This window comes from Stegostoma tigrinum, chromosome 40 (assembly GCF_030684315.1).
Source record: "Stegostoma tigrinum isolate sSteTig4 chromosome 40, sSteTig4.hap1, whole genome shotgun sequence".
NCBI lineage: Eukaryota > Metazoa > Chordata > Chondrichthyes > Orectolobiformes > Stegostomatidae > Stegostoma > Stegostoma tigrinum.
In genome coordinates, this window is record NC_081393.1 from 13919260 (window position 1) to 13944874 (window position 25615).

Sequence of the window (25615 nt, forward strand, 5' to 3'; positions counted from 1 at the left end):
TGACAGGAAGGATGACACATTGCTACTGCCACATATGAAAGCTGCAGGACACCAAGGTGATGCAGTAATATATGCAGCTAAAGAAACTGTGGATCTGAGTCAAGGAGTTGGAGAATGAGCTGCAAACATCGTGGCACATTAGAGAGGAAGAAAGTTACTTGGACACTATGTTCAGTCTAAGTAACACAACTTAGGTCTGTGATCAGCGACAGGAGGATGTGAATGCAGGTGAGGGACATATGAGGCCCCAGAAACTCACAATTGAGGAAGCTCAGCCCTTGTAATTATCTAACAATTGTAAGGCACTTGCAAGCTGCAGGATACCAAGGTGATCCAGAGCTAACACATCTGTAGTAAGTGCAAGATTGTGGGCTGCAGGGAGAGTGAGCAAACTGACTACAACACTGTTCAAGCATGGGGAAGAAATAGGTATGTTGTGATGTTAAGGGTCAGTATAATTAGAAGATAGATATTGTTCTCTGAAGAACCAGGATCCAGTGGCAATGATGCGTGCCTTGTGTCAGGGTTAGGGACATCTTAGGGTGGCACAGTGGCTCAGTGGTTAGCACTGCTGCTTCACAGTGCCAGGGACCTGGATTCAATCCCACCCACGGGCGACTGTGTGGAGTTTGCACGTTCTCCCTGTGTCTACATGTATTTCCTCCAGGTGCTCTGGTTTTCTCCCACAGTCCAAAGATGTACAGGCTAGGAGGATTGGCCATGCTAAATCAATCGTATAGTTCAGGGATGTGTAGATGAGGTGGGTGATGTGGGATGGGTCTGGGTGGGATGTTGTGAGGGTTTGTGTGGACTTGGGCCCAAGGTTCCATTTCCACACTGTAGGGATTCTCTACTACAGTTAACTATCTCCTTGGTGCTGCAAAAGAACTTGGAATGGAAGGGAAGGGATCCAATTGTTGTCATCCACTTTGGTACGAACAACATTGACATAACTAGAAAGGAGGTTCTGCTAAAATTGTTTGACTGGTTTAATTAGAAAGCAGAACCCCCAAAATAAAAATCTCAGGATTACTACTTGAGTTGAAAGCAAACTGACATAGAATAAATAATGTCAAGGACTATTTATGTGGTTCAAAATTTGTTGTGGGTGGAATGGGTCTCATTTCATAGGTCAATGGCAGTAATACTGGGGTAGAAAGTAGGTGTTCTGCTGATACAAACTTCACTCGAACCCTGCCGGGATTAGTGTTCTCATGAATCAAACAATTCAGGCCATAGAAAGGACTTTAAACTAATTGCAGGGGAGAGAAATGTAGGTGAACAAAACAAAAGAATATGGCAGCATTATAGGGCAGCTATTTGGATAACAATACCCAGAATGGGAGAGAGAGTAGAAAAACATCAGCAAATAGGGTCAGAGGGGGAAATATGGTTAGAAAGCGAAATTCATGTCTCTTTACTATATGCAGATAGCATTCAGAACAAAATAAATGAATGTATGGCTCAAACAGATGGAAATGGGTGGGATATTATGGACATTACAGAGACATGGTTACAGGGCAGTCAAAGCAGGAAACTGAATATGCAGGATGATGTGAATTTTTGAAAGGAGGGAGGAAAGGATAGTGGTGTAGCTTTGTTGATACAGGACAGAATAGATACAACAGCAAAATTGATTTTGGATCAGAAAATGTAGAATCCATATTTGTGGAGATAAGAAATAAAAGAGGAAGAAGACACTGGTATGAGTAATCTACAGGCTTGTTAATTATAAAGTAGAACAGGGAGTAAATCAGGAGATAATGTAACATGGAAAAAGTGCTGTCTGTTAATCATGGGATAGGCAGATTGGCAGAGGCAGCCATGGGGAGGAATTCATAGAGCGTATTCAGGACAGTTTCCTGGAGCAATATGTTATGGGTCCAACCAGGGATCCGGCTCTTTGGATCTGGTGATATTTAATGAGGCAGGTTCAATAAATGATCTCGGAGTAAATGGTCCCATGGAAACAGTGACCATACCATGGTAGAATTTAGCATTCAGTTTGAGAAGGAGAAACTTGGATTCAGAAAAACATGTGCTCCATTTAAATCAGATTAATTGCAAATTAATGAGTGCAGAGATGGGAAAGGAGTTCTACCCCAAAGATGGTTGAGGAACAAAGGTTGACATTTAAGAAAATAGTTAATGGCTGACAGCAAAAGTATAGCCCAGTGAGAAAGAATGATTCTCAGAAAGGGAAAAGCCAACATGGTTAACCAGACAAGTTAAAGATAAGATCAAATTAAAAGACAAAATGTACAGTTGGTAGAGAGCAGTGATAAGCCAGAGGATTGGGAAAGTGTTAAAAATAGCAAAAAATGACTAACCAATAACAAAGAGAGAGAAAATAAATTTTGAAGGAAACTTATTCCAATCAAAATCAATTGTTTATTCAAATGATGATTGGCACAAGCTCATTAACATGGTAACCGCCACAGTTCAGTGCATCTTCCTCTTGCCTCACAGTTGAAAGGCACTGGATTTCAAGTCTCTCTTCACACACTTGAGCTCAGAATCTAGGCTGACAGTCCAGTGCAAGCCTGAGGGACAGTTGCATTATCAAAGTTGAGGCTTTCTTGTGAGAGCTTATATCTCCCCAGCAACTTTGGATGGAAAAGATTTTGTGGAGATTTCAAAGAGCAGTAGTGTTCTCCCTCATGTCTGGCTAACATTTATCATTTGAGCAACATCACAAAAATAGGCTTTCATTATCCTATCATAACATTACCAGGTCATAGTCACATTGTTCCTTGTGGAGTTTCTCATGCATAAAATAGTTGCAGCACTTCCCACATTAGAACAATGACTTCAATTGTACTTAATTGCTTTCAGGTCATTTTCTAATATCATGACTTCATGAACGTTTTTAAATAAATGTAAATTCTTTCTTCCTTTTAAAACCTCTCTTTGCAGTAAAGGTTGTCAATCGATCTGCACCATGGTGTACTGTGACAAAGCATGAAACTTCAATTGATTTCGGCTATAAAAATCAGTCTGACACAGTTCTATCAGTCAATACTCACTGTGGAACTGATCTGTGTTCAGCTCTCGCTGCACAGAACATTAAACCAGGATACGCATTGTATCTAATTTGACCAAAGGATGCTGTTGTTCATCTGGACCATTCATTAAGACTCCTCTCGCCACTTCTGTGTCTGCAAAGATCTGAAGGTAAGGTTATCATATATCAAAAGGAGCTGGTGTGTTTTTACCTACACGCCGTAGGAATAAATTGATAAAGTCTCGTATTTTCAAACTGTGAGTTTGACTGAACAGGTCATGGGTATATTTTTCCACTTAAAATCATTCCTACATGGTTTGGATTCTGTGGTGTTTGGCCTTGGTGTAGAGCTGTGTTTAAAAGCGGCATTAGTTTGAACTTTTTAATCTGAGGAACACGAATCACACTACTGAGTATAATCCCAATCTAATTTTTGAACTTCACAACACGCGTTTTTGGAATGTCTGTCTAAGACCTGATTTTATTGAACAGATATATATGTATGCAAGCAGTCAGAATGATGCGCTTTATACAAAGCCTGACAAGGATGGCAACAGGAAAAGGATACTAATTGTACTAATATGTAACATTATACAGACAAGTACACTGCACAGGCTCAACATCATGGACTTTCCCCTGTTACTGAATCAAAGCATTTCTTCATGAGACTATTGTGCCCAGAACAAGGATACTTCCTTGGCTCTGGATCAGGTTTTCTTGGTTTGAGCCATTTGTGGTTCAGAATGATTCCCGAATTATTGAGTCAGTCTTGGGGGGAGCACAAAGTTCAGACCATTAACAAACCTGCTCAAGACTTCCCTAAAACAAATTGTCAATCTTAAAAGAAAAGGTGAAGATCAGAAGTATCTCTTCTGATTACCAAGTAACTGAAAGCAGCAGTTTTCTGGCCTGGTGGTATTTATAGGCCCTTTGATCTCACATACCAATGGGTCTGGGTGTAAAATACTGGAAGTAACAGATAGTGATTGGGTAGGTAGCAGTGCAATTTCCAGTATTCTGCCCATGCCCAGGAACAGAAAGTTCCCGCAAGAAATCTCAGCCAAGGCTGAGATGCTACTACCGTGCCATAAGAGCCCTCAGAGTTTTCGTGTGGAGTACTAATCCAGTGACAATACCATTTGCCAGCACCTCCATGACAGGCATTGGTTATAGCCTGTCTAATTAACTAGTTTGGCACATTTGCTAGGTCTTTTAATAATTTTCTTCCTGTTCTGAGTTCCCCACACATGGAGTGCATAACTTCAAGGGTTGGAGACTGGGTACACTGAGAACTTGACCACTGCTGGTATTGCCACGAAATGCTTTTGCTGGAAAAAAAAGTCATCAATGGCTTATGATTCATAGAGGGCCACAGTCGAGTGCCTGTGGAAAAGAAAAACTAGGGCAGAAAGGAAATGAAAGGATGTGATTAATAAATAAAGTGAGCATGGAGTCAACCCTTATTGCCAATAACATTTTTCTTTTAAAGTGCAAAATTTAATTTGAATGCAAATGTAATTTATGACAAATATTTCAATGTAACTAACTATATGAACAGTTATCTGTTTAAATATTGTTGGATTACTTTACTAGCTGTACTAATTAAACACCATTAATATCTCAATAATACAACCAGCAAAGAATGTCCAGTAGTTACGAGTATGTGTAATAAAATAACGCAATCAACATTTACTGTAAAAGCTTGTTATCAAAATACACTAAAAATTAACTCAATAAACCTTCACTTTTGCATTTCTTCATCAGATACTCTTTGTAATTCCTCTTTCCCAGAAATCGGCTTGAAACTAAGGTATTTTCATTAGTCAAGGGGACTGAGGGTCACTGAATCAAGATGGGCTAAAATACAGATTCACCTAAGATTCAGAATCGTCCTGATTCAATTGAGTGGTGAAAGAAGCTCAAGTGGCTAAATATTTCATGACTTTTTTTGTGCTTTTTCCACCTATAATCTTACTGCCTCTTGGGAGTGCTGGGACACTGAATTTAACCTCACAGGAAATTGTTAATAATCTGTACTTTATGAACAATGTTTTAAAATTTGATTTATTACCAAAATTGCCAGCAAATTTGCTTTTGAACTCAAAATGTGGAGGCTGTCTCTTCAGGAAAATTTGCTTGGATATTTATTAATTTGGGGTAAAATAAAATTTTGTGATCTATCGGTTCACAAATATGGCTTTACTATGCAACAGGAAATTAATCTCTACGTTGGGCTGGTCACAAATGTTGTGGCTGAAAGTGCCTTTGACAGCATTGATTTAGTTTCTGTCAGTAATACTAATATGTAAATAAGTGCAACCAAGCCTAAAGGACATCATCCTGAAATAGAACAGGAGTCCTCAGTATAAGGTACAATTTGGTCTCTCTAACAGTAATAGTCCTTCTCTGTGAAACTGCTACATCAGCCTTGATAGATGGGATTTCTCTTAGACAGTTTTATCTCCCCAATCAACATCTCCTAATACAGATGCTCCAATCCAGAGGGTGTTTTTTCTCCACAAAATTATATTTGGAATGTCCACCCTCAGCAAAATAAGCAATGTGTGAAATTTCGCACATTCTGCTTCAGAACAGAATTTACAGCTCAGAAGACTGTTTGGCCCATCAAACCCATGTCAATTCTTTGAAAGATTTTTCCCATTACAGCTACTCCGTTGCTTTTATCCCATCGACATGAAAGTTTCTTTTCTCTGGTTGCTTTTTGAAAGTCTCCCTTGCATCAACAGTCACCATCCTTTCAGGCTCATTCCATATTGTAACTTGCTTGTGACTGCCTCAACTGGGTCACAGCCTCGACCTCAGTGTGACTAATAGGAGCTGGTGCTCTGGACCAATATTAGTGAGGCTGATCATGCACGTTTTTTGATGGCTGCAACAACTAGCAGTGGACTGCAAAAAATTTTAAGCCATGTGTTTAAATTTGATTTGATTCAGGACAAAGAGGTAACACAAGTCTAACTAATTTATACAATCAGTCAAAAATAGTTCCAAGATTGATAATCAGCTGTATGAGAACAACATTCAAATATTTCACTTTGGCGTATTCATCCTGTACCATTTTCATGCAGTCCTTAAATATGTATCCTTTCATTACTGACCCTTTCCCAATGGAAACAGTTTCTCCTAATTTACTCAGTTATTAAAATCCATTCATGAGTTGTCTCTTCTTTCTGCTTGATTTATAGCTTGTTTCTCCAATATTGTGAATCTCAAAATAGCAGCCTGCTTTTGACTAGAGCTATAGATTTGGATTCACATCCTTACTGCCAAGAGGAACTCTGTCTCCTCTGTATGTGATTTTTCTTTACAGTGAAGGTCTCCCTTTGTTCATGGCTTTTTTGCCAACCAGATGTTGGGATTCTTCTCCTTCGAGCAGAGAAGTTTAAGAGGAGACCAAATCGAGGCATGAGAGCAAGTAGAGAGACACTTTTTCCTCTGGCAAGTGAGTTGCTAAACAGAGGCGATAGATTTATCATAATTGACAAAGGAAGGATTAGTGAATTGAGGAAACAGTTTTCTCACACAAAGGGTTGTGACTATCTCCAACACATTTCCTGAAAGATTGGTAGAATCAGATTCTATTCTAACTTTTAAACGACAAATGGACAGGTTGTTGGAGAGAGCTCATTTGTAAGGCTGTGTGGAAAGAACAAAGAAAATTACGTCACAGGAACAGTCCCTTCGGTCCTCCAAGCCTGAGCCAATATGCTGCCCGTCAAAACTAAAATCCCCTACTCTTCCGGAGACCTTATCCCTCTATTCCCATCCATTTAAAAGCCACTGTTGTATCTGCTTCTACTACCTTCCCCTGCAGTGAGTTCCAGGCACCCACCACCCTCTGTGGAAAATACTTGCCTTGTAAATCACTTTTAAACCTTGCCCCTCGCAACTTAAACCTATGCCCCCAGTAACTGACTCTTCCACCTGGGAAAAAGCTTCTGACTGTCCATTCTGTCCATGCCCTTCATAATCTTGGAGATCTCTATCAGGCCGTTCCTCAATCTCCATTGTTCCAGTGAGAATAACCCAAGTTTCTCTGACCTCTCCTCTTAGCTGATGCCTCCGTTCCAGGCAACATCCTAGTAAATCTTTTCTGTACCCTCTCCAAAGTCACCACACCCTTTAGGTAGTGTGATGACTAGAATTGAACACGATATTCCAAATATGGCCTAACTGAGGTTCTATAAAGCTGCAACATTACCTGCCAATTTTAAACTCAATGCCTTGGCCAATGAAGGCAACCATGCAGTATGCCTTGTTGACTACCTTTTCCACCTGTGTTGCCACTTTCAGTGACCTGAGTACCTGTACACCCAGATCCCTCTGCCTATCAATACTCTTAAAGATTCTGTCATTTACTGTATATTTTCCATCTGGATTAGACCTTCTGAAATGCGTTACCTCACATTTTTCCGGATGAACCTCCATTGGCCATCTCTTTGCCCGAGTCACCAAGCAATCTATGTCCAGCTGTATCCTCTGACGGTCTTCATCGCTATCCACAATCCCATTCCAGTTCCATTTTTCTCCAAATCATTTATATTATAATTAACAAAAGTCCCAACACTGATCTCTGAGGAACGTCACTAGTCAAATCCCTCCATTCAGAAACACACCCTCCCACTGCTATCCTTTGTCTTCTATGACTGTCAGTGTTTTATCCATCTTGCAGGGTCAGAGTAGAGAAAGAGTCAAGAGTGGGATTAACTGAACAGCACTTTTAAAGAGCCAGCAGAGGCATGATGGGCTGAATTATGCCTTTTTGCATCGTAAAATTCAATAATTCTGTAAGCTTTCTTAGTGCTCCAATCAGCCACCAAAGGTCAAGAATATCTGGTTCAAATAGCATATTAATTCTGCTTGACAAATAACAGATAATGACCAGATTTGGTAAAATATGATCTCAAATTATTGTCTCAAACTCTTGCTTAGTATTGGCTAATTGGAACAATTTGCAAAGTTAAACAATCTGCAATCAGGACAATTTATTAGTATGTTGTTAAGTTATTAAGTTTTTAACACAGGAAATATTCAGCCTCTGACATACCGTGTCCTCTGAAGTGACGTAAAAGCTATTTACAACAGAATATAGGCTTCTCATCCTAAATAGTGATGGATTCCCCAGCAACTCTGAAACCATGTAACCCACACACTTTTCTCTCTCAAAGCAAATATTTGTTGGAAATTGTCGCTCAATCACCCTTTAACAGAAGCTTTTTCTGAACTTCAGAAACTCACTAATCGAAGAGCAGGAGCTATTTTACATTGCAAATTATTGTCAAGTAACAAAATATTTGTCTGGTTGTCTGCTGTGAATTGGTGAAATTGTTTTCAAACCAAGATTCCATGCATACTGATTTAAAGTTGTTACATCGTGAGTTTGCACAGTGATCTCTCTCGAACTGATTGACACTGTCCACCAAATGACGACAAGTCAAAGCGACAAGCTCACAGCTGAAGTAAGGGAGCACATCAGCAGAGGACTTACAAACTGAGTTCTCTAAGGTATGGAATTCAAATTTTGCTTTTCTCAAAACCAACCTTTCTTACAAAATTGTGAGTTTGTAGCAGTGTGCTGGGACCTTGTAATTTTCATAATGCTTTCAGCTTTCTGATTCCATCACAGTGCACTTGTTGAAATGAAGTGACACATACTCATTTTATACAGTGCACACACAAATTACAATCATTATTTTGAAAAGCTCGATGTGTGGGGGATTTCATTTGACAATTAATTAGGTTTGACAATTGGATCACATTCCAAAAGGAAAGTATTGATTTAAGGCACTGGTAAAATGACAATACAAATCATCATATTCAATTTCAAACAATTTAAAGGGCCTGCAAAGATCTGGTGTTAAAGAAAACCTATGAAGACAAGAGATTTAGGTGTCATGATAAAAAAAATCATCAAATTAGCAATTGTAAATAATCTGCTGGTCCTCTCACAATTGCCATTAATCTTGCCTTCTGCCTCATGACATTAGGTTTGGTTGGGGGCATGCTTTGGTGAGCCCAGGAAGTGAAATTAGTCTTGAGTATCACCAACAAATCGAACAATCAGACAGGATGTAAAATGGATGTATTAAATTGTCGCTACTGTTGGGCTATAATGAAGTAACTGAGCGGCAAACCTGACAGATTATTATAGACATCAAAGGAGGAAATTCCTGAAGGCATAAACCATTTTCACCCGTGCGTAATGACATGATTTCGAGCAATAACAAACTATAGTATAGCCAAATATGGCACTACCTGTTGCAATTTCAATTTTGATGCACAGACAAATAAAGTTACCCTCTTCAAATGTTCTCATTACAAAGATTTTATCTCAATGGGAAGAAGCAAATACATAGACCATTAAGTGTTAGGCAGGTGGGAAAATGTTCACAAGAAATGATTGGAGAAGAATTAATTGGCATTTGGGGAAATATTGTACCGTAAATGAGCCTAGTAAGATTTTTTAAGTGAAAATTTAATCCAATCCAACATACTTGGATTATTTGATGAAATAAGAGAAAATTCAAGAGGTAGAATTATTAAAGACATTTAACAATAAGAATATATAAATAGATATGATAGCAAAATTGAAGCCTGCAAAATTATGAACATACAATAAAAGGAGTAGCATTCTTCTCCTCACGCTTAATCATGGCCAATCTGATCTAAATCTCAAATCCACTTTCCCACATAACCCCAAGAACGTTTCATCTTATTGCTTATGAAGAACTCTGCTCCAACCACATTTGCAACAAGAGATTTCCAAATGAACAAAGAACAAAGAAAATTACAGCACAGGAACAGGCCCTTCGGCCCTCCAAGCCTGCGCCAATCGAGATCCTCTGTCTAACCTGTCATCTATTTTCCAAGGGTCTGTGTACATTTGCTCCCTGCCCATCCACGTACCTGTCCAAATATATCTTAAAAGACGCTAATGTGTCTGCGTCTACCACCTCCGCTGGCAACACGTTCCAGGCACCCACCACCCTCTGTGTAAAGAACTTTCCACGCATATCTCCCTTAAACTTTACTCCTCTCACTTTGAACTCATGACCTCTAGTAATTGAGTCCCCACTCTGGGAAAAAGCTTCTTGCTATCCACCCTGTCTATACCCCTCATGATTTTGTAGATTTCAATCAGGTCCCCCCTCAATCTCCATCTTTCTAATGTAAATAATCCTAATCTACTCAACCTCTCTTCATAGCTAGCACCCTCCATACCAGGCAACATCCTGGTGAACCTCCTCTGCACCCTCTCCAAAGTGTCCACATCCTTTTGGTAATGTGGCAACCAGAACTGTACACAGTACTCTAAATGTGGCCGAACCAAAGTCCTATACAACTGCAACATGACCTGCCAACTCTTGTACTCAATACCCCGTCCAATGAAGGAAAGCATGCCATATGCCTTCTTGACCACCCTATTGACCTGCGTTGTCACCTTCAGGGAACAATGGACCTGAACACCCAGATCTCTCTGGTCATGAATTTTCCCTAGGACCTTTCCATTTACTGTATAGTTCGCCCTTGAATTAGATCTTCCAAAATGCATCACCTCGCATTTGCCTGGATCGATTTCCACCTGCCATTTATCTGTCCAACTCTCCAGTCTATCTGTATTCTGTTGTAATCTCTGACAGTCCCCTTCACTATCTGCTACTCCACCAATCTTCGTGTCATCTGCAAACTTGCTGATCAGACCACCTACCCCTTCCTCCAAATCTTTTACGTATATCACAAACAACAGTGGTCTCAACACGGATACCTGTGGAACACCACTAGTCACAGGTCTCCAATTTGAGAAACTCCCTTCGACTACTACTCTCTGTCTCCTGTTGCCTAGCCAGTTTTTTATTCATCTAGCAAGCACAACCTGGACCCCATGTGACTTCACTTTCTCAACCTGCCATGGGGAACCTTATCAAACGCCTTACTGAATTCCATGTATATGACATCTACAGCCTTTCCCTCATCAATCAACTTTGTCACGTCCTCAAAGAATTCTATTAAGTTGGTAAGATATGACCTTCCCCGCACAAAACCATGTTGCCGATCACTGATAGCTCATTTTCTTCCAAATGGGAATAGATCCTATCCCTCAGTATCTTCTCCAGTAGCTTCCCAACCACTGACGTCAGGCTCACTGGTTGATAATTACCTGGATTATTCTTGCTACCCTCCTTAAACAAGGGGACAACATTAGCAAGTCTCCAGTCCTCCGGGACCTCACCCGTGTCTAAGGATGTTGCAATGATATCTGTTAAGGCCCCGGCTATTTCCTCTCTTGCTTCCCTCAGCAACCTGGGATAGATCCCATCTGGACCAGGGGACTTGTCCACCTTAATGTCTTTTAGGATACCCAACACTTCCTCCTGGGCAAGAGTTATAGCTGGGGGAAGGAAATTACGATGAGATTAGGCAAGATTTAGGGACCATAGGATGGGGAAGGAAACTGCAGGGGATGGGCACATTAGAAATGTGGAGCTTATTCAAGAAAAAGCTCCTGTGTGTCCTAGATATGTATGTACCTGTCAGGCAGGAAGGAAGCTGTAGAGCGCGGGAGCCGTGGTTTACGAAGGAGGTGGAATCTCTGGTCAAGAGGAAGAAGAAGGCTTATGTTAGGGTGAGATGTGAAGGCTCAGTTAGGGCGCTTAGGGGCTACGAGGTAGCCAGGAAAGACCTAAAGAGAGAGCTCAGAAGAGCCAGGAGGAGACATGAGAAGTTTTTGGCGGATAGGATCAGGGTAAACCCTAAGGCTTTCTACAGGTATTTAAGGAATAAAAGAATGCTGAAAGTAAGAATAGGGCCAATCAAGGACAGCAGTGGTAAGTTGTGTGTGGAGTCAGAGGAGACGGGGAAGCACTAAATGAATATTTTTCAACAGTATTCACTCTAGAAAACGACAATGTTGTCGAGGAGAATACTGAGATACAGGCTACTAGACTAGGTGGGATTGAGGTTCACAAGGAAGAGGTATTAGAAATCCTTCAGAGGGTGAAGATAGATAAGTCCCCTGGGCCGGATGGGATTTATCCTAGGATCCTCTGGGAAGCCAGGGAGGAGATTGCCGAGCCTTTGGCATTGATCTTTAACTCATCATTATCTACAGGAATAGTGCCAGACGACTGGAGGATAGCAAATGTGGTTCCCCTGTTCAAGAAGGGGAGTAGAGACAACCCTGACAGTCCCCTTCACTATCTGTATAGACCAGTGAACCTTACCTCAGTTGTTGGTAAAGTGTTGGAAAAGGTTATAAGGGATAGGATTTATAATCATCTAGAAAAGAATAAATTGATTAGGGATAGTCAGCATGGTTTTGTGAAGGGAAGGTCGTGCCTGACAAACCTTATTGAGTTCTTTGAGAAGGTGACCAAACAGGTAGATGAGAGTCAACTGGTTGATGTGGTGTATATGGATTTCAGCAAGGCATTCGATAAGGTTCCCCACAGAAGGCTATTGTACAAAATGCGGAGGAATGGAATTGTGGGAGATATAGCAGTTTGGATCGGAAATTGGCTTGCTGAAAGAAGACAGAGGGTGGTAGTTGATGGGAAATGTTCATCCTGGAGACCAGTTACTAGTGGTGTACCACAAGGGTCGGTGTTGGGTCCACTGCTGTTTGTCATTTTTATAAATGACCTGGATGAGGGCGTAGAAGGATGGGTTAGTAAATTTGCAGACGACACTAAGGTCGGTGGAGTTGTGGATAGTGACAAAGGATGCTGTAGGTTGCAGAGAGACATAGATAAGCTGCAGAGCTGGGCTGAGAGGTGGCAAATGGAGTTTAATGCAGACAAGTGTGAGGTGATGCACTTTGGTAGGAGTAACCGGAAGGCAAAGTACTGGGCTAATGGTAAGATTCTTGGTAGTGTAGATGAGCAGAGAGATCTCGGTGTCCATGTACACAGATCCTGAAAGTTGCCACCCAGGTTGACAGGGCTGTTAAGAAGGCAGACAGTGTTTTAGCTTTTATTAATAGAGGGATCGAGTTCCGGAACCAAGAGGTTATGCTGCAGCTGTACAAACCTCTGGTGCGGCCGCACTTGGAGTATTGCGTACAGTTCTGGTCACCGCATTATAAGAAGGATGTGGAAGCTTTGGAAAGGGTGCAGAGGAGATTTACTAGGATGTTGCCTGGTATGGAGGGAAGGTCTTACAATGAAAGGCTGAGGGACTTGAGGCTGTTTTCATGAGAGAGAAGAAGGTTGAGAGGTGACTTAATTGAGACATATAAAATAATCAGAGGGTTAAATAGGGTGGATAGGGAGAGCCTTTTTCCTAGGATGGTGACAGTGAGCATGAGGGGGCATAGCTTTAAATTGAGGGGTGAAAGATATAGGACAGATGTCAGAGGTAGTTTCTTTACTCAGAGAGTAGTAAGGGAATGGAACGTTTTGCCTGCAACGGTAGTAGATTCACCAACTTTAGGTACATTTAAGTCATCATTGGATAAGCATATGGACGTACATGGAATAGTGTAGGTTAGATGGGCTTGAGATCGGTATGACAGGTCGGCACAACATCGAGGGCCGAAGGGCCTGTACTGTGCTGTAATGTTCTCTGTTCCTTCCTTATGTCAACTTGACCTAGAGTAAGCTAACCTCAACATATGCCATGTCCCTCTCCTTGGTGAATACCGATGCAGTGTACTCGTTAAGAATGTCACCCATTTTCTCAGAATGCTCACAACTACCTATGAAAAAAAATTTTTCCCTTATCTCTGTTTTAAAAGGGCCACTTAAAAGACCTAATTTGTCTCAATTACGTTGCCTGTTGCTGTTCTAAATTCTAACAGACACAAGCCTAGCCTGCCCAACATCTTCTCATAAGACAGTCTGTCCATTCCAGATATTAGTCTGGTAAACCTTCTCTCAACTGATTCCAACACAGAAAATCCTTCCTTAAATATAGAAACCAATATGAAACATGATACTATAGATGTGGTTGCCCAATGCCCCGTACAAGTGAAGCATAACCTCCTAATTTGTATTCAATTCTCCAAGTGGTAAATTAGAATACTCTATTTGCTTTCCTGATTGCTTGCTGTACCTGCACACTATCTTTTTGTAATTCATGCAAAAGGACATTCAGATCCCTCTGCATTTCAGTGTTCTGCATTCTCTCAATATTTGGGTAATATTTTGAAAACTTTTATTCTTCCTGCCAAAGTAGACAATTCCACATTTTCACACAATTGCCAGATCTTTGCCCACTATCTTAACTAACCTATATCCTTTTGTATTTTTCTACCGATCTTTGTGTTATCAGTAATTTTGGTAACTATACCTTCTGACCTTTCATCTAAGTCATTTTTGGAAGTTACAAATATTGATTTCTCAGCACTGAAAAAGTTGCATTCATTGCTAATCTTGACTTCCTGTTGGCCAGCCCTGTCTTTTATTCAAGTCAATGTGTAACTCGCTACACCATGAGCTTTTATTTTCCACAAAAACTTTTAATGAAACAATTTATGAATGTCTTCTGGGAAGATAAATACAATGTATTTACTAGCTCCCCTTTATTCACAGCACGTTACCTCCTGAAATAACTCCAATAGATTAGTTAAACAAAAATTCCCTCTCTTGAAATGACATTGGTTCTGCCAAATTCCTTGGAGCTAGGTAAGTGTCCCCTTATAATACCTTCATAAGCATTTTTCCAATGGCAGATATTAAGCTAACTGGTTGGTAGTTTTCTGCTTTCTGCCTCCCTCATTCATGAGTAAAGGAATTACATTAGCTTTTTCATATCTTATGGGATCTTCCCCTGATCGAGCCAATTTTGCAAATGAAAACCAATGCATTAAATATTTCACAAGCAATTTCATTGAAGACCCTAGGATAGTGTCTATCAGGACCCAGGCAGTTATCAGTCCACAGCTCCAATAATTTATTCAGTACCACTTCTCTGTTGACTGTGATTTTGCTGAGTTCCTTCCTTTCATCCATTTCTACATTTATTTTTCCTTCTGGAGTGTTATATGCATCCTCTATAGCAAAGACTGATACAAAATCCTTGTTCAATTCTTTTTTCCTTTATTCATTCATGGGATGAGGGCATCACTGACCAAGTAGTGTTTATTGCTCGTCCCTAATTGCCCAGAGGGCAGTTCAGAGTCATTGCTGTGATGATCTGTGCAGGTGATCCATCCGGTTTCATTTCTTTGAGACTTTGTAGAAATTGGTACAACTGAATGACTTGCTATGGCATATGAGAGTCAACCACATTGCTGTGAGTCTGGAGCTACTTGTCGGCCAGACCAGGTAAGGATGGCAGATTTCCTTCTCTGAAGAACATTAGTGAAACCGATGGTTTTTTTTCCCCAATCGACAATGGATTCATGGTCATCATTCGATTCTTAATACCAGATACCACCGTCTACTATGGTGGGATTTGAACCCAGGTCCCCAGGATATTATCTGAGTCTCTAGATTAACAGCCCAGTGATAATACTACTAGATCATTGTCTCCCCATTACTCTGCCATTTCCTTATTTTCCATTATCAATTCTCCAGACTTATTTTCCACTGGATCAATGTTCACTTTGTTAACTGTTCTCATTTTTAATTATTTGTAGAAATCCTTACTATTGGTTTTTACATTTCTGGCTGGACTTATTTCTTTCTAATCTTTTTCCTCCTTAGTCATTTCTTGGCATTTTTGGTGTTTTTAATATATTCGGCTGTAAAAGTCAGATAATATTTTTATAAATGACAAAGTTATACACTGAGCATCACGGTAAAAAAACATATGCTTCAAATTGTTGGGAAAAACTCAGCAGGGCTGGCAGCATCTGACCCTGAACTTGCAGTTGCCTGCCATTTCAACACACCATCATGTTTCCTGGCCAACATCTCTGTCTTGGGTTTGCTGCAGTGCTCCGGTGAAGTTTATCGCAAGCTGGAATAACAGCACCTCATTTTACATTTGGGAACCCTGCAAACTTCTGGACTCAACATTGAAATCAATCATTTTAGGCCTTAAGCAGCTTCCCCCATGTCCTTACCAAAAACCCAACACACCAGGCCTTGTCATCAGAAGACCTGCCACCACAAACAACCCATTGTCAGCCACTGATGATCCCTATTTGCAGCTATTCATTCTCCCAGGCCAACCTTTACCCTTCCCCAATCAGTCAGTTGCTGTTCTCGCTCTCTGGGCTCCATCTCTACCAATTGTATCTACCTCCTCCCTCCCTCCATATTCAGTATATATGTCTTTGTTTCTGATTTCCAGCATCCACTGTTCTTTGGTTTTATTTTGTTCTGCTGCTGCTCTCATAGCACACACTTCCTTTGTGCCTATTTCTATGCTCACAGCATCCCTGCCTTGCCTTGCCTTGCCTTTTTGTGCTTTGCCCCATCATCTGGAGCTAACAAGTTGCAAGCACCTCTAATTTGTCTTGTCTTTTAGCACAGACACAAAGCCAGAAGGCTTGTCATGGTTGTCAGCAGTGATCTGTCGGTAGGGCGAACATATTGCTGTGCTATATCAACCTCACGTGTGCACCATGTGCCAGCAGCTTACCATAAGTACGCAAGATGTGCATCAGCCAAACAGCCATTTCTCAAAGTCTGACAGGAACACGTCCTCAGTCAAGGTCAGAGAGAGAGCCTTCAGTCAGTCGGTTGCTGGCAATAAGCCAAAGCCAACTTCCAGGAACATGGTCAGTTGGCCACTCAGGATGGTCACAATGTGGACGCTCTCCTTGATGGGGATAAGGAACTGAACGTTGGGCACCTGATCACCTCTCTTGGATTTTTCTGTCCTGCTGACGGCCATCGTCTCCAAGAATGTGGCAAAGGGAAGGATTGAGTGAAAATGTTTGGCACAGATGCAAGTGCTGGGGAGGTGGGGGAAAGTGGTGAAGTGTCCGGAGTCATGGAGTAAGAGGTGCAGAGGTCATACAGGATTAGTAGGGTGGTGAAATTGTGTGGGTGACAGTGAGGGATGGAAGGTGTTTCAGGCAATAGTGAGAGTGGTAGAGCAGGACCCTGGTAGGACCTGGGTGCAGTAGCAGAGCTAGAGTGAGTGTGTGCTGTTGGGGAGCAAATGATGGCACTTACCTGAGTGAAGCATTAAAGTTTTTTGACCTTCATGGCACATTGTTGGACTTTCCTCTAGATGGCTGAAAGCCCACTGACCTGAGTGACAACCTTGGACTAGGCTGGCATGGTCTGGTGTTGTGGCCAGTGCTTGGGATGAGGACGTATGCAGCAGCCCATTCACGAAGACCTCCAGGTCCCTGTCCGCAAAGTCAGCACCTGTTTCCCCTTATCTGTCATGTCAAAATAAATGGCAGTGAACTGTGTCTGGCAGATCTAGACCAACAGCATTTACCAGGTACACAATGACCTTTTAAAGATGGAACTGGCATCAGGAGTCCTGGCTCGACCTGGCAACAGTGAATACTTCTGCTAATGATGAGTAGGGGAATCGAGCTGGTGTGGGATAAGTGGTGCACCCTAGGAGCATAGTACCTAGTTAGTGAAGTGACTCTAGGACAAAAGCACATGAAAATCCTTTCAGCCTCAAAGAACCCTTCATGAAAATCGATGAAAATGACACTAGGCCAACTTCTGGTAAAATTCAGGCTGTAGTTTCTTACCAATCTCCATCACACTCTTAGGGAGTGATTCTACAAATAGGTCAGTCAGTCCTTCAAGCCCTCCGCCATTCAATAAGATCATGTTGACCTTTCACCTCAATACCACTTCCCTGAACTATTTCCACTTCCGTTAGCTTGTCTGAGTCCAAAATTTCCTTGCTCTTCCGTCTTGAACATTTCATCAAAACTGTGTCCCCAGCTCTCTAAGTAATTTCAAAGATTCACAACCTAAATTTCTTATCTCTGTCCTAAATGGCCATCCTTTCATCTTGAGACTTATCCAATGTCTTACACTGCTCACCAGGGGATTGTTCTCCCAATAACTACCCTGTCGTGTGGAACTCACTACCACAGGGAAAGTTGAGGCTATTTAATTGATGGGAGTTGAAAGATATGAAGGGTGGGAGCAGGTTTGAGTGCAGCAGGGGTGCTGACATAATCTGTGACTGCATTGTATATTCTGTGAAATCTATTACATATTTCAAATGTTGCCATTACAGGGCCTTGTTTCAGCATTTCATGTGAAGTCCACAATCTTTAGAAATTTTAGAATTCCAATGGCAGGTGAGGTCAGTGATTATTTACAATTGGTGATTATTTACCTGTGATTAGTTCGGCTATATATCATTTCCACCTTTTCTGGAAGAAAGTACGACCAGGTGACTCTTACTTGTGCTCTGAACCATCAGTGTGAACAATCAGCCACAACAGAATTTATTGTATGAAATAGCTGTAAATTTCTACATGTTAGAAACGTGAGCAACAGACTTGATTAAATTTAAGTGCAGCAAAACTCATGAAATCTTGTCCCTGAGATGTTTGCTTTGTGTATTTCTTACCCCCAGCACCAGGATCACAAACATCCACAACTAAGTCAAACGATTTATAAGTCACCTCATTCCATCAAACAGGTCACTTTAAATCATGCAAAACAAATAAACTTATGATGGAGTTCTCATGTCAGAAATATGGTTCCAGGACATTTCAGAACACCTTGTACAGATTACAAGTTGAGTCTTTGTCCTTTTTGCTTTTGTACACAGTACCTGCCAGTGAAACATCTGCTGAATTGATAAATTCATTTGTTTCAACTTCGACAAATTTGTTCTTATTCAGAATGGATTATGAAAGAGGAGTGACACACTCAAAAAGAAGATATAATGACGAAGAGGAAGAGGGTAAGTAAAATAAACTGAAGTGCAATTTAAATGAGATGCACCCAGCATGTCAACAAGTTCTGTTAACATGGAAGTTATCAGATTTGACCTCTAGGTAGTACTGAGTTCACTGATCTCAGGGTAACGGTATTGTTGGCCTAAGCTTCCTCAAGTTAGCTGAAAGAAATAGCTGAAAAAGGCTATGTTTGACTGACATCCAATGAATGCTGCCAGGAAGTACCTGTGTGCAAACTCCATCTCACCAAATCAGAGCCTAACAGTCTCCTGTATCATTCCCACCAATGACCAAAATGATCCATAAAATTGTCTGGGACCCGGATTCCCTGGGGACCTTACCTAAAACCAGAACTTTCAATCATCTTGTTTGGGCATGGGGTTTGGGATCTGTGGCAATGGTGTAGAGATCATTATTACAGGATGGGTGCAGATCTCAGCAAGTCCAAGCTCATTAGTCCCCATGGATAAGGTCAGGGTCACCTTGGTTTCCTCTGGCGGTGACCCTTTCTTCCCTGTGTCCTCAGAGGCCAAACAGCCCCTTGGCAACTGCTAAACTGAGAGGAATAAGGTGGGTCAGGCATCTTAATTGGGGTACTTACGATTCAGACACCATGTCAACATTTAGTTTGCAATCTCGCACCTTCCAAACCTGCAACCTCTCCCACCTAAAAGACAAAGGCAGATACAGGGGAATACCAAAATGCAGGTTACCCTCCAAGCCACAGACCATGAATAATGGATAAAATTCCTTTTTTCTTTGTTGTATTATTCTATGCATCTTCATTTTAAATTCAAATATGCATTCATTGGAAAGCGTTTGCATGATGCATCATTAAATTCTGCTGATGAGACTTCTTCCCCTACATTCCGACTGCTTTACTGTTTCTCCAAGGCAGTGCTGGGGCTAAAAAGCTCAACTTATGAAGACCAGTAGCTTGAGCCTTACTTGTATTCCAATGAGTATAGAGATAAACTGGTGATCAATTTGAGATGTTTACGATAATGAAAAGATCTGAAAGAATGATTGAAGAAAGTTATTTCCTCCTGTGGGGAGTTCAGAGAAAAGGGTATAACCTCACAAGTGATAATTGTATTAAGTGACTGGAAGATGGAGAAATACATCATTTGTGATTTAATTCAAACGTAGAACAGGCCTCTGGGGCTGAATGGCCTTGTCTTGTCCCTATTTTCCTGTGTTATAAGTATAAACTGGACTGAACAGTGTCATTGCAAAAAGAATAAAGCTGGCAAATCAGTATGGTGTTAAAATAGACAGTCACAGCAATGTCCCTGGGCAAAGAGCTGAATCTTCCCACAGAAACTAACTAGAAACTAACTAAATGGTCCTGAAGATGTTTTTTCTGTCCAGATCAAAATGCCATCTATATTGGGATTCCTGCACCACAAGGTTACAGGAGAAAGAGACGACGAAGGAAATTCTCAGCAAGCCGGGAGAAATTCAATGAGGAGGAATGGTACCCCAACAGGCAAGATAGGTCTGATACCGAGGAAGGACATGGTAGAGGACTGACTGCTTCAGACAGAGCCATTACCAGTAGGTCATTGACAATCCATTGTTGAGATGTTATGTTTCATGTAAGTTTTTCATTTCCTGTGATATTTTCCATCCAACTACCTAGCCATTTTCCCATCTCCGATAGTTTATTTTTAAGTATTGAAAGAATATGAAAAACCTTTTCAGCGTCATCATGTTTTTCCTGGTTGCTCAGAGTAGCTGCCAGAGAATAATCTTTAACCTGGACAATGCTGACAGGTTGATAATCCTGAATTCTCTTCGCAAATTCAATCTGGTCAGGTCCAACAATTCCAGCCTACAATTATCGAAACTGAACAGCAGTGTAACCGTGTGTTTAGTGAACATGCCTTCGGCTAGGCATTGTGATTTGATGCGATCACCAGAAACACATCCTTTTGCATGAATCTTGGAGGCCACCAGCCTTACACTTCATAGGCCATAGATTCTGAGGATAATCACTGAGAATTACGTGTTTTTTTTGTCCTTCTTCTCCCATTCTCTCATAATTTGCCCAGAAAATTAACAACAGCATGATAGCCCCTACACCGAACCTAAACCCAAAACCCCTTATGTAGGAACCATTGACTTCCATTTGAAAGGCTTTAATGAATGGCTGCATTGGGTTTAGTCCAAGAGCTAACTCAATGTAACACATTGTCCATTGAAAACGTCATACTTAAGACCAATACCACTACCTGCAATTGAAACAGTTTGGGCCGTACCATCAACTGGACAGAGTGCTTCCACAAGTACAGTTTGGATTTTAAAAATATAGATGTTTAGACTGTTTAATTTGCTGCTTTGTTCACATCAGCTCATTTATTTACCCAGGGGATGTGGGTGTCACTGGCTGGGCTAGCATTCAATGCCCATCCCTAATTGTTGCCTTCTTGAATTGCGGTAGTTTGGCTTTAATTCAGTTACAGTGTGACACGGTAGAGCATAGAACACTTAAAAATTAAAATGTAAGGTGCTGTTTTTAATGTTCATTGGCTTTTTCTGGCAATTCACAGCAGTGTGGCGATCCTAATCCAAAGTAAAATGGGCGCAACAACAAATGATTAAACTGTTGGCTGCATTAGGTTTGTATGTCTGATTCATTAATTTAGCACCTAGACTGACCACAACGACATACCCAGTCACTGAACAATGTTGTTCATTGACTCCGAGAATATATTCCACAGCAGAGATAAGGTGAATAAGAATCACTCACTCAAGTTAACTCAATACCCGAGAACAAAGAGACCTAGGCTAAACTGTGCGGACAAGCAATTAACTGAAAAATTCATGGATTCACTCAGGTGAGATGAAGTAATGAGAAGAGTCATTTTTTACCATTATTCTACATTGAATGTTTACTAAATAGGTTCCATCATGTGAATATGTCAGTTAAACAATAAGGGGCTCACGTTTAATCCCCTGCTATTGCTGAACCCACTCAGACAGCAGAGTGAAATGGGCTCAGTGCAATCAGCTTCAACAACCTGAGGTAAGAAGGGGGAACATCGATATGGTCCTGGAAGCTTCATGCATGAGCACACAGATCGTCAGGCATTTTACTGTGGTATAGTTCTCCCCTTGTGCTCAAGTATGATGCTCTATGAGTGTACTCACTTTGCTGAATTTGCACTTGGCTGAGATTCTGGGGTAGTACCTGTGGATCTGAAACAACTAATGAATCCCTGCTGGAGACAACACTGTTATTTTTCTCTCAGTTACAGGGTACATTCTCAATAACCAGGGAAGGCATTTGTTTAAAAGCCTTGTCAGTGCCCTGAATTATCTTGATGGCTTTTGGTCCTTAGACTATGAATCAGGTTGAACATACTCAGGTTGAACTTCGAAACACAGTCTGTTGTTATGTCAAATACATACCCTCCCCATACTCAGCAATAAAGATCCTATACTCAAATTGTACCTATGGCTCCAGCAATCAGCCAGAACTGGATAAGAACTTCCACAGTAGCCAGTCTTGGCCCATTAGCTACTTCACTTTGGTTTTTTTGCACTTGTTTCCAATATTGTCGCAGGAACTGTGTTGCTGAGCAATAGTTCTGACACATTGCCTGATCTCAGTTGCAGCCGCACGCCACTTGTGGCTCGACTGCTTACTGGGGTCATGCAGGGGTCAAAACCAGCTTCCAGGTCAGCTTCTGATGATTGTGTATAAAGGACATTGGGATTGCTATGTGCTTAGTGCCAGATTGTGAAAGCATAGACAGTCGCGAGGAACTAAAAGCACATTGTTTCCAGTCAAGATTCAAGGTACAAATAAATCTCAGCATTGCAAATGTTAATCTGTTAGCTGTCGCCACTCTTTTGGTCTGCCCAGGAATATTTAATGCTTAACTCTGTAAGGATCCGAAGCAGCCAGTATGTCAATAAAACAGGAACTCACTGTAGCCCATGTGCAACATAAATCTGGTTGGTGTTGAAACTTTTATCAACTATCATTCAATTATGTAACATTCGCAACAAGAGAAAGCCACTCAGCCCCTTAAGCCTGTTCCCAATTCAATCAAATCTTGGCTCGTATGTACCTCAACTCTATTTGCCACCTTATTGCCATGCTTGTTAATACTCACACTCAGAAGTCTTCCTTCTCACCATCAATTTACTGATATGCGAATTCACTCAAGGTCTGTGCTTTTGATTCCCTGAATAAGTTACTCCCTCCCATTCTTTGTTCCTCTCCTGTCAGATATCTGACGAGTCCTAGATTGCTGAACTTTCCACAGAAAGCTGGCGACTTCTACTATTATTGAAGAGAGAGTGGAATGATTGAAATAAATATTAGGCTGCATACCCTTCAAAACATTAACCTGGTTTTATTTTGAAGGGAAGTTTGACAATTCCCATCCTTCTCAAGTGAATGAAAAATATCTTCTAAATTCTCCCTTAAGGTGCTGCAACTGGGAGATGTAAGTATACATTGATTGCCTGAGATTCATACCGAAAGGACAGTAATAATGGACAGAGAGAAAGAAACATTCACCATTTACAAAACTTCAGCTTCAGGTTTTAAAAAAAGTGAAAAGCTTGTAAAAAGGTAAGGGGGACATTTTATTGCAAGAAATTATCTGTTTATTGGGGGCTATTTTTATTGATGCACAGGGGAGCTTTTTAGAAAAGGTTCGGGAATAGTTAAGGTCAAAGCTTTCTCAGAATTGAAATGGGTAAGCTCTACTGGGTTTGGCATAATCATCAATAGGACTCAACTCAGCAAAGGGCGTGCTATTCCATTTAATCTCCAGGGCAAGCAGCTCTGTGTAACAGGCTTTGACACACTCTGTAAGGCTGCAGCAAGTTACCCCGAGCACAGACAGGCCTGCTTTTAATGTGTGTGACAAAATGAGTGAGAGTGAACCAGGTAGGGTCAAAACCATGGTTTTTGTTGTTGATTTGTCAGTTGCTTTTTTTGAGGCCAGGATTGGCGTGTTTGTCTTGTAGCCACGAGAGAACTGATGCAATTCATTTTGTTTCACTTTTAACACTTTGTAGACTACAGTAACATTGCTTCATTCAAGGACGGAATATAACTGGGTCATGACAAAAGTATTGGTCTTTGCTCTTGTTTTCTCAAAATCTACTTCACAATAGTTGGCTTTACAAATACACAAAGAGTGGTTTCTACTTTGCATCTTTACAGAGGGGGTGTGTGCCAATTTGTCGACACTGATGCTGCTTTCTCTTCATGAATTTGGATGCAATTGAGATTTAAGTGGACAATCATTACTTTTTAAGTCTTCTAGAATTTGATAGCCTTGCTACTTTCAAACAAAGGCTGTGATTTTTTGCACTGGAATAATTTGGTGGATGCACCCTTTTTTGCTTAGCAAAGACAGCAAGAAGCCAACGTACAAACCATGAAATCTTCCAATCAGATGGAAGAAGCAGCACAAGAGCGGGTTACTGTGACTCTGCTTCTTTTATGCCGTGTAAAGCAGGAAAGTAACTGCCCCCCCGCGCAATTTCCTGGCTGTGGATACAAAGTCAGATTACAGTCATCATTCGATGGATATATGTAGGCTAGCAATCAAGACAGGATCTCAAATCACCATGGCCCATAGTACAGGTCAATTATGCAATTGTGAGTGTGTGTGTGTGTGTGTGTGTGTGTGTGTGTGTGTGTGTGTGTGTATCAAGTTCAAGTTCAGCTGTGATGCCTTCTGATGGTTGAAGTCTTCTGACACACATTGTCACATCAAGATTGGCACTTCAACAAAGGAAGCATAAGGCTGCCAGTGTCTGTGGAGGTGCACCTCACAATGAGTCACTGATGGGAAGGAGAGAAGGTCAGCGGAAAATGATTAAGGCTGAATGAAGCTTCAGCTCATCAGAAACAAAGTAGGGCTGAATTGTACTTCGAGGGACTGCAGATTTAACACCCTCGTCCCAAGGATTTTACTGAAGGTGGGTACAAAGTGTTGATAATTGTCTTCAATCCATTGTTGCATTACTGTCAGAAAGTCACTGAGAGGTTACATTGGAAAGGAATGGAAATCACATGAGAGTTTGCAGATAGTTAATTTGCAAACCAGTTGAAGAATTCAAACTTGTGCAACAGCCAGAATTCAATTTGCCTTCCATCACCACTTTAAGAGCATTTTACTAGAAGACAACATCGTAGGATTGGCTTGTAACCATAGAAACTGGAATTCCTGCCCGGAAGAATTAGTTACAATTGCTTTTTAGTCAGAAAGTTTCATTTGCAGTTCAGAAGAACCAGCAGTCTTGGAAATGATAGGTAAATTATGAGAATGAAGACATGACAGTACTGCAAATGCCAGAGACATTTATTTTCAGGGATAAAGCCAAAGCTTTATTTGATTCATGCTGAGCAGCAAAAGGATGGTTAATGGAAATAAAACTCTATTTAATAGGATTAACTTCTATGAGTAGAAGCACGCACATGCTGGTAAAATAAGAGAAAACTGAAGCAATGGAGTTAAATGGTGCCTTTGAACCTAAGTGGAGTGGGAATAGGTTCCCCAGCAGGTGCTAGGAGAGTAGAGAGAAGTGCAAAAAGCAACTGGGGACAATGAAGGCCAGGATTAGCAATGTTACAAATTATAGTGGAGAACTATTGTACGGTGAACTATTTTCCAGTTCTGTCAAAGTCAGGAATCAATCAAAGGCCGCATTGTTTCTTTGAGGGATTTATTAGGTCAACCTAGGTATGAGGCCAGATAAATGAGTACTGAGTGAACCAGGTACTTTACATCAGTTTTCACTTCTAAAGGTGACAGTATAGCTCTAGTACAGATGAA

The 25615-nt window shown here is 41.0% G+C and overlaps 1 protein-coding gene across 13 annotated transcripts in view; it reads left to right on the forward strand.

Annotated features, from left to right (window-relative positions):
* The first annotated feature begins 3031 nt into the window (after positions 1-3031).
* slc4a5a (solute carrier family 4 member 5a) overlaps positions 3032-25615 on the forward strand; it is a 75242-nt gene continuing 52658 nt past the window's right edge. For 9 of the 13 annotated variants that reach the window (XM_048523001.2, XM_048523007.2, XM_048523010.2 and 6 more), the window contains exons 1-5: positions 3032-3174; positions 6336-6467; positions 8405-8530; positions 18750-18811; positions 20178-20363. In XM_048523001.2, coding sequence (XP_048378958.1) covers positions 18751-18811; positions 20178-20363 — 247 coding nt within the window. In that variant the 5' untranslated portion in view covers positions 3032-3174; positions 6336-6467; positions 8405-8530; position 18750. Of the gene's footprint in view, positions 3175-6335; positions 6468-8404; positions 8531-18676; positions 18812-20177; positions 20364-23569; positions 23716-25615 lie in introns of those variants that run through there. The other 4 variants (XM_048523002.2, XM_048523005.2, XM_048523004.2 and 1 more) reach the window with 4 other exon arrangements.